General features: G+C 34.1%; 1 protein-coding gene across 2 annotated transcripts in view; it reads left to right on the top strand.

Moving 5' to 3' along the window:
• Positions 1-16,984, top strand: part of SASS6 (SAS-6 centriolar assembly protein) — a 50,106-nt gene that overhangs the window by 17,630 nt on the left and 15,492 nt on the right. For both annotated transcript variants that reach the window (XM_068540393.1, XM_068540394.1), the window contains exons 8-14: positions 7,687-7,878; positions 10,451-10,645; positions 10,777-10,866; positions 10,945-11,124; positions 11,567-11,648; positions 12,349-12,485; positions 14,287-14,415. In XM_068540393.1, coding sequence (XP_068396494.1) covers positions 7,687-7,878; positions 10,451-10,645; positions 10,777-10,866; positions 10,945-11,124; positions 11,567-11,648; positions 12,349-12,485; positions 14,287-14,415 — 1,005 coding nt within the window. The remainder of the gene's footprint in view (positions 1-7,686; positions 7,879-10,450; positions 10,646-10,776; positions 10,867-10,944; positions 11,125-11,566; positions 11,649-12,348; positions 12,486-14,286; positions 14,416-16,984) is intronic.

The raw sequence follows: 16,984 nt of genomic DNA, 5'->3' as shown, positions 1-16,984 counted from the left end.
TAGTGTTTTGATGACTGTAGCTTCATAGTATAGTCTGAAGTCAGGGAGCTGGATTCTTCAAGCTCCATTTTTCTTTCTCAGGATTGCTTTGGCTATTTGGGGTCTCTTGTGTTTCCATACAAATTATAAAATTTTTTGTTCTAGTTCTATGAAAAATGCCATTGGTAATTTGATTGTTATTGTATTGAATCTGTAGATTGCCTTGGGTAGTATAGTCATTTTGACAATATTGATTCTTCCAATCCAAGAACATGGTATATCTTTCCATCTGTTTGTGTCATCTTCAATTCTTTCATCAGCATCTTATAGTTTTCAGAGTACCAGTCTTTTTCCTCCTTAGGTAGATTTATTACTAGGTATTTTATTCTTTGATGAGATGGTAAATGGGATTGATTCCTTAATTTCTCTTTCTGATCTTTCATTGTCAGTATATAGAAATACAAGAGATTTCTGTGTATTAATTTTGGTAAGTTAATCTTTTTTGGTAAATAGCTAAAATATCTCTCCAGTAGGTATGATGTTTGCTCTGCTTTTGAGAAAGTTTTCTTCTTTCTGGCTTCCAAAGAGTGCTAAGTCAGATGAAGTGACTTTTAGGGATTTAACCAAATAATCATTTTTCTCACTTTAATAGTAAAATAATGATAATAATAGATTTCCAAAAGTGGAACCATTTTTGAATTCAGAGGATAATATTTAGTCAAAGATTTTTAATATCCTGTTGAATCAGTTTGCTAATATTTAATTTAGGACATTTGTATGTATATTCACACATGAGATTGGTTTGAGATTACTATTATCCTGCACTCTATCTTAGTCTGCTAATTAAAATTATGCATTTTGGACTATGGTATTAGAATTAATGCTAGCGTCAGGAAAGGTATGAAAACATTTTCTGGTTTTCTCTATGCTTTGGAACAGTCAAATAATGAAGAATTATCTGTTCCTTGAAGGCCTGATAGAATTAGCCTTTTATCATTTGGGTCTGATGTCTTTTTTTTTTTTTTGACAATTTTTCTTTTTTAACATCTTTATTGGAGTATAATTGCTTTACATTGTTGTATTAGATGCTGCTGTATAACATAGTGAATCAGCTATACGTATACATATATCCCCATATCCCCTCCCTCTTGCGTCTCCCTCCCACCCTCCCTATCCCACCCCTCTAGGTGGTCACAAAGCACGAGCTGATCTCCCTGTGCTATGTGATGCTTCCCACTAGCTATCTGTTTTATATTTGGTAGTGTATATATGTCAGTCCCACTCTCTCACTTCGTCTCAGCTTACCCTTCCCCCTCCCCACATCCTCAAATCCATTCTCAAAGTCTGCATCTTTATTCCTGCCCTGCCCCTAGGTTCTTCAGAACCTTTTTTGTTTTGTTTTGTTTTGTTTTGTTTCCATATATATGTGTTAGCATACTGTATTTGTTTTTCTCTTTCTGACTGACTTCACTCTGTATGACAGACTCTAGGTCCATCCACCTAACTACAAATAACTCAATTTCATTTCTTTTTATGGCTGAGTAATATTCCATTGTATATACATGCCACATCTTCTTTATTCATTCATCTGTCGATGGACACTTAGGTTGCTACCATGTCCTGGCTATTGTAAACAGTGCTGCAATGAACATTGTGGTACATGACTCTTTTTGAATAATGGTTTTCTCAGAGTATATGCCCAGTAGTGGGATTGCTGGGTCATATGGTAGTTCTAGTTTTAGGTTTTAAGGAACCTCCATACTGTTCTCCATAGTGGCTGTATCAATTTACATTCCCACCAACAGTGCAAGAGGGTTCCCTTTTCTCCACACCTTCTCCAGCATTTATTGTTTGTAGATTTTTTGTTGATGGCCATTCTGACCAGTGTGAGGTGATACCTCATTGTAGTTTTGATTTGCATTTCTCTAATGATTAGTGATGTTGAGCACCTTTCATGTGTTTGTTGGCAATCTGTATATCTTCTTTGGAGAAATGTCTATTTAGGTCTTCTGCCCATTTTTTGATTGGATTGTTTGTTTTTTTGATGTTGAGCTGCACGATCTGCTTGTACATTTGGGAGATTAATCCTTGTCTGTTGCTTTGTTTGCAAATATTTTCTCCCATTCTGAGGGGTGTCTTTTCCTCTTGTTTATGGTTTCCTTTGCTGTGCAAAAGCTTTTAAGTTTCATTAGGTCCCATTTGTTTATTTTTGTTTTTATTTCCATTTCTCTAGGAGGTAGGTCAAAAAGGATCTTGCTGTGATTTATGTCATAGCGTGTTCTGCCTATGTTTTCCTCTAAGAGTTTTATAGCGTCTGGTCTTACATTTAGGTCTTTAATCCATTTTGAGTTTATTTTTGTGTATGGTGTTAGGGAGTGTTCTAATTTCATTCTTTTACATATAGCTGTCCAGTTTTCCCAGCACCACTTGTTGAAGAGGCTGTCTTTTCTCCACTGTATATTCTTGTCTCCTTTATCAAAGATAAGGTGACCGTATGTGCGTGGGTTTATCTCTGGGCTTTCTATCTTGTTCCATTGATCTATATTTCTGTTTCTGTGCCAGTACCATACTGTCTTGATTACTGTAGCTTTGTAGTATAGTCTGAAGTCAGGGAGCCTGATTCCTCCAGCTCCGTTTTTCCTTCTCATAATTGTTCTGGCTATTTGGGGTCTTTTGTGTTTCCATACAAATTGTGAAATTTTTTGTTCTAGTTCTGTGAAAAATGCCATTGGTAGTTTGATAGAGATTGCACTGAATCTATAGATTGCTTTGGGTAGTATAGTCATTTTCACAATGTTGATTCTTCCAATCCAAGAACATGGTGTATCTCTCCATCTGTTTGTATCATCTTTAATTTCTTTCATCTGTGTCTTATGGTTTTCTGCATACAGGTCTTTTGTCTCCCTAGGTAGATTTATTCCTAGGTATTTTATTCTTTTTTGTTGCAATGGTAAATGCGAGTGTTTCCTTGATTTCTCTTTCAGATGTTTCATTATTAGTGTACAGGAATGCAAGAGATTTCTGTGCATTAATTTTGTGTCCTGCTACTTTACCAAATTTATTGGTTAGTTCTAGTAGTTTTCTGGTAGCGTCTTTAGGATTCTCTGTGTATAGTATTATGTCATCTGCAGACAGTGACAGTTTTACTTCTCTTCCGATTTGGATTCCTTTTATTTCTTTTTCTTCTCTGATTGCTGTGGCTAAAACTTCCAAAACTATGTTGAATAATAGCGGTGAGAGTGGGCAACCTTGTCTTGTTCCTGATCTTAGTGGAAATGGTTTTGGTTTTTCACCATTGAGAACGATGTTGGCTGTGGGTTTGTCATATATGGCCTTTATTATGTTGAGGTAAGTTCCCTCTGTGCCTACTTTCTGGAGAGTTTTTATCGTAAATGGGTGTTGAATTTTGTTGAAAACTTTTTCTGCATCTATTGAGATTATCATATGGTTTTTATCCTTCAATTTGCTGGTATCGTGTATCACATTCATTGATTTGCATATAATGAAGGGATAAAACCGGACTTCATCATGGTGTATGATCAGGTGAGGATTCCTGGGATAAACCCCACTTGATCATGATGTATGATCCTTTTAATGTGCTGCTGGGATAAACCCCACTTGATCATGGTATGTGATCCTTTTAATGTGCTGCTGGCTTCTGTTTGCTAGTATTTTGTTGAGGATTTTTGCATCTGTGTTCATCAGTGATATTGGCCTGTAGTTTTCTTTTTTTGTGACATCTTTGTCTGGTTTTAGTATCAGAAGTCTCTGAGACCACCCTCAGTTCTTTTCATTCTTTTTTCTTTGTTCTGCTCTGTGGTAGTTATTTCCACTATTTTATCTTCCAGGTCACTTATCTGTTCTGCTGCCTCAGTTACTCTGCTATATGATTCCTTCTAGAGAATTTTTAATTTCATTTATTGTGTTGTTCATCATTGTTTGCTTGCTCTTTAGTTCTTCTAGGTCCTTGTTTAAACATTTCTTGTATTTTCTCCATTCTGTTTCCAAGATTTTGGATCATCTTTACTATCATTACTCTGAATTCTTTTTCAGGTAGACTGCCTCTTTCCTCTTCATTTGTTTGTTGTGGTGGGTTTTTACCTTGCTCCTTCATCTGCTGCATATTTCTCTGTCTTCTCATTTTACTTAACTTCCTGTGTTTGGGGTCTCCTTTTTGCAGGCTGCAGGTTCATAGTTCCTGCTGTTTTTGGTGTCTGCTCCCAGTGGGTAAGTTTGGTTCAGTGGGTTGTGTAGGCTTCCTGGTAGAGGGGACTGGTGCCTGTGTTCTGGTGGATGAGGCTGGATCTTGTCTTTCTGGTGGGCAGGACCATATCCGGTGGTGTGTTTTGGTGTGTCTGTGAACTTAGTATGATTTTAGCCTCTCTGCTAATGGGTGAGGTTGTGTTCCTGTCTTGCTAGTTGATTGTCATGGGGCATCCAGCACTGGAGCTTGCTGGTCGGTGAGTGGAGCTGGGTCTTAGTGTTGAGATGGAGATCTCTGGGAGAGCTCTCGCTGATTGATATTATGTGGGGCCAGGAGGTCTCTGGTGGTCCAGTGTCCTGACCTCAGCTCTCCCACTTCAGAGGCTGAGGCCTGACACCTGGCTGGAGCATCAAGACCCTGTCAGCCACATGGCTGGAGTGCCTTGACAGTAGGAGAAGCTGGCCTGCATATTAGAATCACCTGTTTCTTCCTTGTTTCGCCCCAAAGGCAGTGTTCCACAGAAAAACAGTAGCCTTGAAAATAGTCACAGCTCTAAGACAGCTTTTTTTTTCCCTTTGTGCTTAGTCGGGTTTCACTTGCTCACAGGGGCCCACGTGCAGAGGCCTTGCACCCGGCTCTTCTGACTGGAGTTCCTAGTGTGGAATGGCTACTGCCAGCACCTCAGCTCAGGCGGGTCGTGTGCGTGGGTCTGATGCCTTTTCAAGACATTTTTCTTTAGGTTCTTTTCTGATTTCCTTCATGATTATTGGTCCTTTTGGATTTTCTGTTTTTTCTTGAGTTAGTTATGTTAGTTATATTTCCTTAAAAAGCCATGTATTTCATCTTTGTGTTTAAATGTATTAGTAAAATATCTTATATGTTGTTTTATGATTTTTAAAGTCTTCATACCATTTCTCTTACGTTCTTAATGTCTTTTTTTTAATGAGACTTGATTGTCTGGTTTTTTGTAGTATTTTTAAAGAACCAGTTTTTTCTTTCATTAATTAGTTCTACACTGTCTCCCCACCCACCCTGATTTCATTAGTTTCTATTGTTTACTAAAGTTTTTTTTGTCTCTATTTTCAAACAAGTTAGGTTCTAAAAGTCTCATAATAAGTGTATTTGTTTATAACACCAAAATGACTGAAGGATTTGTTTGCATTCCTTACTGCATTTTCTAATAGGATTGTGAATCAGTCCTTTGAGACTTTAAAACCAAGCAAGCCACTCTTCTCTTCCTGCTGATAGTCTATAGGGCAGTGATTTTAAGACTTTAGTGTGCATCAGAATCACCTGAAATAAACAAAGTAGAAAATGTAAATATTGTAATCCTATCCATTACACTTTTTAAAACAAAAGCTCCAAAATTCTGATTATCGCTGGGATAAAGCCAGTTCTTTATTTTTATAATCTTTGGTCTCTGTTGCCTTCAGTGTGTTTGATTACCCTCTTAGACAGTTGCAGTTAGCATCTGTACCAGTTTGCTCATTGTTTTTTTTTTTTCTTGATTGCTCCTTGAGTGTTTTCTTCCAAGGTTGCATTTTCAGTTTTATATGGACTCTTTTTTTCTGTTTTCTCTCTTTTTCTTCCTTCTTCTCTCAATTTCAGTTTTCCAGAAATGAGGAATTCTTAAAATAGTTATGTAAAATTCCCAAAGTATTTTATGAGAGAGACACTCTCTTGGTTTTGTGGTAGGAATTTTTGAATGGGTACAACTTTTCTGGAATGCAGTTTTGGAGCTAGTATCAAGCTTTATATTTGTTTACATATTTTTGACCTATAATTGATCATAAGGAGTAATCTGAATTTGGATGTATGCTTACGTATAAAAATATTAACCGTAGTTTTATTTGTAATTGCGAAAAATTGGGAACTCAGTATCCATAGTAGAGCAGGGGTTAATTGCATTATGGTATAGCCATGGGATAGAATATTGTGCAGCTATTAAAAGTATTTACAAAGAGTTTTTTTAATGATGTGAGGAGGTGCAAATGCTAAAGTATTAAAAAGCATGATTAAATTGTGTAAACAGGTTGGTCTCATTTTGTTAAATTTAACTATGTGTTATGTGTGTATGTGTGGTGTCAGTATAAGTGTATAAATGACTCGAAAGGAATATTCCTAAATATTTAGAATGACTCCTTGGATGAGATTATCGGTTATTTGTGATTTCTTTCTTTATGCCTTTAAGAGAATGTGTAACTGTCATAATCAGAAAAATACTCTTTATTTTTAAAATGTATTTAGGATTTGATAGTGTTCATCAACAGAAATTATTATTTAAAATTTTTTAAATTTGTTATTGAAAGATTCTTTAAATTCTATAGTGCTTTACAGTTTTTAAAGTTTCACATACATAATTTTATATAATCCCATAATAACCCTTTTTTAATCCTCTAACCCTATATAGCCCCTCCCCCTTCCCTCTCCTCACTGATAACCACTAGTTTGTTCTTTATATCTGTGAGTCTGCTTCTTTTTTGTTTTATTCACTAGTCTGCTGTATTTTTTAGATTCCACATACAAGTGATATCATACAGTATTTTTCTTTCTCTGACTTATTTCATTTAGCATAATGCCCTCCAAGTCCAATGACAGAAATTATTAAGATAGATTAGTGGTATGATTCAAAGAGGTACCAGAGATTTCAGAGTTACAACTATGTTCAAATTTTATTGTTGGTAAAATGTAACAGCTAAATGTAAGACTGAGCAATACCTTGTCAATTTTACAAGTTTAGATGTTTCTTTCATTAGAAGACATATATACTGGTTGTAAAAAACTGAAACAGGGGCTTCCCTGGTGGCGCAGTGGTTGAGAGTCTGCCTGCCAGTGCAGGGGACATAGGTTCGAGCCCTGATCTGGGAGGATCCCACATGCCGCGGAGCAGCTAGGCCCGTGAGCCACAGTTGCTGAGCCTGCGCGTCTGGAGCCTGTGCTCCGCAACAAGAGAGGCCGCGATAATGAGAGGCCCGCGCACCGCGATGAAGAGTGGCCCCCGCTTGCTGCAACTAGAGAAAGCCCTCGCACAGAAATGAAGACCTAACACAGCCATAAATAAATAAATAAATAAATAAATAAATAAGCCCAAAGTTTAAAAAAAAAAAAAAAAACTGAAACAGTATAATGTGGTTTAAAGCAAATACTGAAACTTCCTTATGTACCTGCTCATTTTTTTTCTCAGAAATAGGTTCACACTATATATACTATTTTGCAATTTGCTTTTTTCTTTTTTAACTTAATCCTATATCATTCTTCCCTTAATTTGAAGACCATTATGTCTAAACATGTGGGTTTAGGAGAAGAAGAAATTATGAACAAGATCATAGTGGCAAATTTGACTTTGTTGACTTTTCTTTTTCATGAAATCCATAATTGAAAATAGATTCTCTTAAAAGCAAGGAAATCTTATAAAGAAGAATAATTAAGATTTTTTTTTCTTCAAATCTCATATTTGTATTTTTTTTCTTTGAATTTTGGTTCTGTATTTTATTATATAATAGGCACAGGTTCGATACCAACAGCAGCATGAACAACAGAAAAAAGATTTAGAAATTCTCCATCAACGAAACATCCAGCAGCTACAAAACAGATTGTCTGAGTTAGAATCTGCTAATAAAGACCTCACTGAAAGGAAATATAAAGGAGACTCTACCATCAGAGAACTTAAAACAAAACTGTCTGGTGTTGAAGAGGTATGGAACGTTGGGGTTGGTCTTTCCACCCCCAAATTTAAAAGCACAGTTTAATTTGATTTTAATTTGTTTACTTTATTACGTGTACGGGTGGTGTTCGGGATGCTCTGCAAGGATCTCTTGTAGTTTTAGGGTAGTCAGTTCAGACAATACGAAAAAAATTGAGAATCTGAAATCTAATAAAATGGACTATTTGAGAACAGTGCTAAGGTAAACTTGGATATTTTTAGTTGGGGCCTTGAGGAGCAGCTCATTGGCACGGCCCTCAGATCTCTCAGTGTACTTTCAACATCAGCACAGTGTCTGTGGCTCAGGGTGCTCAGTGTTGGCAGGGCTCGTTCTTTCTTTCAGTCTACTCAACATATTAAACAACTATATGAAGTTTAGTGTCTAGAAATAATAATGCTAATAATAGAAATGATAATAGCGAATGCTTACTGAACACTGTTTTATGTGCTTTGCATATATATTAACTCATTTAATTCTTATAACAATTATTTTAAAGAAGGTACTGTTATTATCCCCATCTTACAGATGATGAAACTAAGGCACAGAGAGAGCTTAAGTAACTTGCCCAAGTTGGCATGGCCATAAGTAGAATAGTGAGGATTGAAATCCTTTATTTACCTGTCTCTAGTACTAGTACTACTTTGTTCTTTTAGGCAGCAGAGACAATTTAAAATATTTTGCTATAGTGGTACTTTTGTTGATACTTTGGCAGTGATGATAGACTCCTTCCTAGCATTATTATACATTATTGTCATATGAGTTATTAGAAAACGTATGTAGATTTTGTTAAGTCTGTCCTGTTTAAATGTAAAGATCTCCAGTGTTATTCTAGCTCACAAGACATCCAACTCCATTTCACCAGTCTGTTATGCTTAGAAACTCTAAAGCCTGACTGATTTTATGTTCAGATCCTCACAGCATTCTGCCCTAACAGATGTCTTCAGTCCTTCTCACTACCCCCTTCACCTTTCACACCAGTTAGTAAAACATTTCAGCCTGCATAGTACATTGGATAGTGAATACTTCATTATAATGCTATGTGGTTTCTTCTGTTTTAGCACTGACACTGGCCATTGTATAAACAGTGTGCTTTGTTATGTTGATTTTCATATAATGTAATCAAAATATTTCTTCCAAGGTTTGCATAAGACTTGCAAATTATGAGTCCTGGGAATTTTCTTTTTTAAACTTCTGAGTATTGTTACCTAATTATGTTAAATTATACCTTTTAGAGATTAGTACCCTAAAGTTAATAATTACTACCATTTATTAGGTATTTACTATGTGCCAGGCAATATACTAAGTAGTTTATGTAAGGGTTTTTGTGAAGATGAAGTTAAATAATTTATGAGGTGTTGTTTCTATTCTACAAATAAGGGAACTGAAGTTTAAGGAGGTTAAGTAATTCCCAGGGTCACACAGAAGAGCCAGGATATGTATTCTAAGTCTGCCTGATAGCAGAGTCTGTGCTTCTAAAACCACTATGGTATAATACTCTAAAATTATTTTGTAAAGTTTTTGTTAAAATCGAAAGTAACTAGGAATACTACATACTGGACTTTAGTATAGTATACTGGCAACATTTGGACTGATATTAGCTGATTGAGATGTGATCTAGTATAGATTTTTTTTTAAATCTATTTTTTAATATTATTTTTCATATTTTCCATTATGGTTTATTATAGGTTATTGAATATAGTTCCCTGTGGTATACATTAGGACCTTGTTATTTATCTGTTTTATACATAGTAGTTTGTATCTACTAATCCTAAACTCCTAATTTATAGCCAGCCTGCCCCCCGGCTTCCCCTTTGGTAACCATAAGTTTGTTTTCTATGTCTATGAGTCTGTTTCTGTTTTGTAAATATGTTCATTTGTATCATATTTTGGATTCCACATATAAGTGATATCATATAGTATTTCTTTCTCTTTCTGACTTCACTTAGTATGATAATCTGTTTTTAATTAGCAATTATTGTCAGTTAACAATATCTCATGATTCCTTGCTGCCCTTGGAAACAGTTGAAGAGCTCAGGCCATATCTCACACTAATGAAATCAGAATCTCTTGGGCATGGTACCAGGCATCAGTAGTTTTTAAAGCTTTCCAGGTGATTTCAATATGCAGACTAGATTGCGAGTCACTGCTTTGGTGGTAGAATGATAGGGCTTTCTTTTTATTTATATATTTTATGTATTTTGAAATTCTGTTATAATGAGCATTTATTACCTAAGTGATTTTTTTTAAAACTGTAAATTTCAAGACATCAGAAAATTCTTGTTACTGGTTTTCAAAAGTTCTAGTAATTTATTCATAAATAAGGATTGTTTTATTTTCCCTTGTTGTTGTTGCATTAGATACTAGTGTATTTTACAATTATATTTCAAATCTACAAGTTACATATGCCTTTAGAGAGACCTTCATTTCTTTAAAAGAACACCAGTACTAGAACTTTAAAGTTATTAAAGACTTTTTTTTCTATTTTAAATATCTTAATTATAAATTACCGGACCAGCCAACTTCCCTTTTTCATAATGCAACTTTTTTTTTTTTCCTCCTCCAGGAGCTCCAGCGGGCTAAGCAAGAAGTCCTCTCTTTGCGAAGAGAGAATTCTACACTTGATGCTGAGTGCCATGAAAAAGAAAAGCATATTAATCAGCTACAAACAAAAGTGGCTGTTCTAGAACAGGAAATCAAGGATAAGGATCAGCTTGTTTTAAGAACAAAAGAAGCATTTGATACAATCCAGGAACAAAAGGTCTATTTTAAAATTTTCTAAACAAATTGATGGTTTATAAATGATCTATAAATGATCACATTTATAAATGATGCTTTTCCTAAATAAACACAGACTTCCTAATTATTCATGTTTTTAAAAATATGTATCAGGTGGCTTTAGAAGAAAATGGTGAGAAAAATCAGGTGCAACTAGGAAAACTTGAAGCTACAATAAAATCATTATCAGCTGAACTTCTTAAGGTTTGTTTTTAAAAACTTAATAGAATATTGATATTTCATTGGATTATGTAGAGATGTACATATGAAGTTCTTTTACAGGCAAATGAAATTATCAAAAAGTTGCAAGGGGATCTGAAGACCTTAATGGGTAAATTGAAACTGAAGAATACAGTAACTATTCAGCAAGAGAAACTCTTGGCTGAGAAGGAAGAAAAATTACAAAAGGAACAAAAAGAATTACAAGATGTTGGACAGTCTCTCCGAATTAAAGAGCAAGAGGTAGTTAATATTTTATATTTTTGCATGTGTGACTATTTGCAAAGCATAATGAATGTCCTCATGTACTTTTAAAACTTCTACTTTGTTATCTTAGAGAATAGTTTTGGCTTTTTTTCCCCAAAAGAACATGACTATAATCAACAGAACTTAATAACCTATTTCAGTTTGAAAAGTTAGTTATCATGGCTCAAATACCTTGAGTGTTCATACGTATATATGTGTATGTATATGTGTGTATATATGTAATTATATGTATATATTTTATTTCACTGCTGAGCTAATTCCTTTCTTATTTAATAGTAATTAATAGTTGTTAATTATTTAATGAATACATTTAATGAATTATTTAATGAATACATTTAATGAATTATTTAATGAATACATTTCTTCAGTCTTTGTTTTAGCCTTTATTATGCTTACTATAAGGATTAACATATTTCAGGTATGCAAATTACAAGAACAATTAGAAGCTACAGTTCAAAAACTTGAAGAAAGCAAACAGCTTCTAAAAAATAATGAGAAGTGTAAGTATTTTACCTTTTTATGTAAATGAGGTTCGTAGCTTTATTCTTAACCTGAAATTTTTATTTGAATTCATAAGTCTAGGTAAATCAAGGTACTGCTATATACAAATAATCTGCTTTAAATGTACCATCTTAATGTCTTTGCTGTAGTAAATTATATCAACTGTCCTGTAAAACAGTTACCATCATTATTTAAAAAAACCCTATTACACGTGTCAGTAACCCAAAATTAAGTGTTGAAAATATTAACTATAATTTACTATTTAAATTCTTTACTACTACTTGTTATAATTGCTGTGTTTACCTACTGGCAATGGTATGAATTATTTGAAACAAAAATATGAGATTAAGCCTTTAACATTTTCTCAGTTTCTAATATTGATTATGAGAAATAAGAGCTTGATTTTTAAATAAACTGGAAGGTATCATTCTGGAAATGAAAGCCTTTAAAGAGATCCTTGACTAGCAGAAATATGTGCTTCTGATAGTAAAAGAATAAGGAGTCCTGTGTGGCAGTTGCTAAAATAAGAATATTTAATGACAAAAATTTAGGTGAACCTATGTTGTTCTCCTGTGATATAAGGTAGTTTTAAAAACTTATAATTAAAAAAATTTCAATATAATTTTTAAATATTTAAAATTATTAGAAAAATAAAAATATTCAAAATTCTTTACCTTGTTTCTTGTTCTTTTATATAAGTAATCACATGGTTAAATAAAGAATTAAATGAAAATCAGCTAGTGAGAAAGCAAGATGTATTGGGACCTTCAGCCACTCCACCTGTACATTCTAGTATCAACACCATCAGAAGTGGAATTTCTCCTAACTCTAATGTGGTAAGATTTAAATTAAGATGTTGTGAGTGGTCTTAGTAAATTTTCTAAAACAAACATATTTCCAGATTGTTAGGTGCTGGTACCTAATATGACTAGAGTCCTACAATTTTTAGCACTGAAGTAGAGTTTAAGTTCCATTTGGAAGTGGGACATAAAGGTACACTTATTCTTAACAAAGAGGCTATATTTTAAGGGTACACGTCTTTGTAAGATTTTAATGGATATTGAAATCACTCAGTATTAACTAATGCCAAATGTGCTGAAAAACTGTTAACACACACACACAGTATTTAGGAGGCCTCAGTAAGGGAGAACAAGGTATGGGCTCAAGTTTGGCACTGTAGTGGAGGAGCCTATTCTGAATTCTATTAGAAGAAAAAGAGAGAAAGAAAAACCCTGTTACCAGGCTTGTCAGCTCTAGATTCTGGAAGAAACTCGTTAGAGTTTTTTAGCTCTGAGTACCTGGATCTGGCTTGGTATTATCAGCTAGGTCTAGGGATTGCTGGGAACTGACCTTGCACTGAGAGCGAGGTTTTGGGGTTCTCCTGCTGAACATAAACAGTTTCACAGAATATGAGCATCAGGCAAGGCCACTCTCTGACTGTGATGGATCAAGACAAAAACAAGACCACTTCATAATCATGTCTGAACACAGACAAGAATATGACATTGCCAAACCACAAAAATGGGCAAGTATCCTTCTACCCTGGCTAAAGTGAGTGACTGCTGCTCATTACTAATTATAGCTTCAGCCTTAATACATTCATCCTACCTTATTAGATAAGATTTATTCAGATACCCAGTCATATAGTTATCCCCATTTCTTGATAGCGTGCAGTCCACAGCAAAGCCCCGTGTTCTTAAACTGTTCCTTAACTCACCTAACACATGACTAAGTCCAATAAATAACTCCCTTTTAACACTGTCTTACTGAGACACCTCTCTTACTAGGTTCCACGTGGTGTGTAGTCTTCCTTGTTGCAAAGAGTGTGTACACCTCTAGATTTGTTTCTGGTGGTCTTTGACTGGAGGGCATTGGCAGAGGATTTAAAATGCAAATCCATAATAGAATTTTTAATCTACTCTAGTAAATGAGATAGTACTTGATGTTTAAAGGGAAAGGATTTGTGCTAATTTGGGAAAAGGTGCAGAATGAAGTGCCTGGTACTGAATTACGAACTTGAAAAAACTTGACAGGCTTAACCTCAATGACTGATGATAAATAGCTGTGTAAAGGGTATTTTTGTCATACAGCCACTTTTGTACATGAGTGCTTATGAAGATTTGTGTTGTAATTGTCCTCTTGTAAAAACAAACTTTTCATGATGTTCGTTAATGGTGGTGTCACTATATTGAAAATTAGTGGTAGAGCAAATTATTTCTAAGAACACAAATACTGTTTTTACTCAGTCTGGCAGAAAATTATTTTTATTTTATCCCTTATTGGCCTTTTGATCTATGACTACCCCTCAACCCCCTTTTCAGTAATTTGAGGCCTCGAGGGAACCAAGATGGTTCAGAGGTCTTTGTTTTACTTCAGTTCAAAGGCAGGTCCAGTGGTTTTGTTTTGTCTAAGCTTGCAAAGCCACTCTGAAAAGCCCTCTGGGCCAAAGGTATTCCAGCCTCGTGATATATTATATAATGAAGCAGAGTTTTGTGGTGTCATGATAAACAAAATCGGCTTCTGAGATAGTGTCCTTAACTGTTAGTTATTATAACAGATGCTAATGCCTCCTGGATCACCAAATACCATTTAGAACTAATTTCTCATCCTTAACCTTTTTTATGCTTTTATTTTTAGGTTGAGAGTAGACTGACTTACCCAACTTGTGGGATTGGTTATCCTGTCTCCTCTGCATTTGCATTCCAGAATACCTTTCCTCATCCTATAGCTGCCAAAAATACCATCCACCCAGTTTCAGGACCAAAGGTAGCCAAATCTAATACTTTTTTTTTTTTTTCTAATACCTTTTTTTTTTTTTTTTTAAATAGCAATTTATTTTTTAATTTAAAAAATTAATTTATTCTTTGATCAGTTGCTAAGTGTATTAGGTGATGTATTAGATGAATATATTTCTGAATATCTAGTGTATATGCTTACAGGAAATACTATCTACATTGTATGATTTTTTTTGAGTCACTATAATTTATAATAACCTAGATATCAGTATGTTTAAACTTTTTTTATTCCTGTTCAACCTCTCCATTTTTATTCATTCTTCTCCTTATATCTTCTACAACTCTCAAACTTATCTAGGATTACTGACTTCATACTGCCGGTATATTAGCTGTGGTGACATTTTGGATCCCACTGTCAGAATTTAAGGGTCTGATGGGCAGGGTTATAACGAGTTATAAAATGTAGTTCTGGCAACATTATCTCAAATAGCACACGCTTAGCAATCCCTCCAAACCTTGATTTATTTGCGAAGGCTTTTTTCTGCTCACTTGAGTTTTTCATCATTGTTATTACTGTCTTAGATATATACACTGTTTTCACATGTATTATAATTCTATTTTCACTGTAATTTAATCCACCCAGATGAGCCACTGATTCTGTTTTCATTCCTAACTTCAGGTCCAAATTGATTTTTTTTCCTAAATCATGGACACAAACATTTTTGAAAAGAATATTTTATAAAAGGTAGAATTGAGGACTTTGAAACTGCTATTATAAACTCTTTCTCAAATTAGTTTTGGGCTGCCCTAAAAATAAGTTTGCTGTGTTGCTTAGGCATGTACTTCTTTTTAGCCATAACCTTATTAATTACTATTTGGAGCTATTGAGAATTCTCAGTGAAATGAGAATTAAGCCTGAGTTTTTATGCTTAGAATGTTATTATGTAAGGAGTATTTAGTTGCATTTAATTGGCTTTTCTTATACTGCTTATTGAAAATTAGATATGTGTAATCAAAGGAATACTGTTGTTTTTAAATAAATATCAGTATGCTCAAGTGTGTTTACGTCTTGGTATCAGTTTTTTCTTGAGAATTATTATCAAATTCACAATTGCTTTTTTATTTTAAACAGCTTTCCAGGAATATATATAATGTCCAAAATGAGGACAGGAACTACTACAGATAATTGCTTAGTTGGTAGAACTAAATATGACTTATAAGATTAGCTTTCTTATAGCTCTTCTGGAATCGGAGGAATCATTATAACAATCCTGTTCTTAAATACTGACTCAAGACTTTAAGTGTCTCCTATATTATTGATCTCCATATTCTTTTGATATGCATCCCTAATAACAACAACCAAAAAACCCTAATACTAACAAAACACTTTGAGCTTGAATCTCTGATACATGAATATTTATTTATTTGTGAATTGAATGCATATACTACTCAATTATAATGGTTAAAAACATGGAATCTGTTGTTAGAGTTTAAATCCTGCCTCTGTCAGTATGAAGTTGGGCAAGCCAGTAACAAACAAAAAACAATATCCAACTGTTGTGTTTCAGTTTCTCCATTTGTAAAGTGGAGCAATAATTTTATCTATCTTACTGGATTATTGTGAGTGTTAAGTGAGCTGCTGCATTTGCTTAGAATAGTGCCTGGTACGTAAGTGCTTCATTAATGTTACCTGTTATTTATTAATAATAAAATGTATTCCAAAATAGAAACTAAAGAATGAGATTAAAAAATGTGTATAAATCAAAGTTAAAAGATTTTCTTCTCATACCCCAATGGGTGGTTGTAATCACTGCCTGCTATGGAGACCACTAATCTAGGTAGTCTTGTGCTAGCAGCCATGGCGATTAAAACATGTTCTTTTTAGTTGCGGTAAAAAAAAAAAAAAATCATTTAATGACATTGAATCTGTGATGTACCTGATTTCTTAAAATGTTACTGTCAAGATTTAGTACATTCAAGTAGTTGTTTAACTGTGAGGATGTAGAATAACATGAGTTAAATTAAGAAATAAACAAAATCATGCTGAAGGAAATACATAGGAGTGTTTTAAAAGATCGTGCCATGCTGACAAATAGAAAGATCACTTGATACTTTTAAAGCAAAATAGACAAAATAACTTGTTTCTTCAATTTTATTTTTGAAGACAGTAATCTCTAAGGATTCATTCATTTGGTATATATTTAATGAATGTCTGCTGTGGCTAGACATTGTTCTAGTTGCAAGAGATATAGCAATGAACAAGACAAAGTACAGTTTGTGGTGAAACACCATTATGATGGTTAACTGTAGTATCTTTCAGACTAACCTTTTATTAAAGAGGAGATGTTATTTGATGTCAAAGAAAGTACTTGTGACAGAATCTCTTAAAAACTTTAGAGTATCTGATTCTGATTCTTTTTGTGTGGCATAAATTCACAAAGTCAAACATGATCAGATTTCATCCTGGAGATTATGAAGTAGGTGAGGGATTTTCTGCAGTAAGAAAGGAACTGAGATCAGATGATTGATTAATTTTTGATAGTGTTTAGCCCAGAGTGTGTATTCAGAGACAGATTTTATCTAGAGATAGCATTTCTCAG

Source organism: Eschrichtius robustus, chromosome 3 (assembly GCF_028021215.1).
Source record: "Eschrichtius robustus isolate mEscRob2 chromosome 3, mEscRob2.pri, whole genome shotgun sequence".
NCBI lineage: Eukaryota > Metazoa > Chordata > Mammalia > Artiodactyla > Eschrichtiidae > Eschrichtius > Eschrichtius robustus.
Note: the sequence above shows the minus strand (reverse complement) of the source record. Positions and strands in the feature narration are given on the sequence as shown.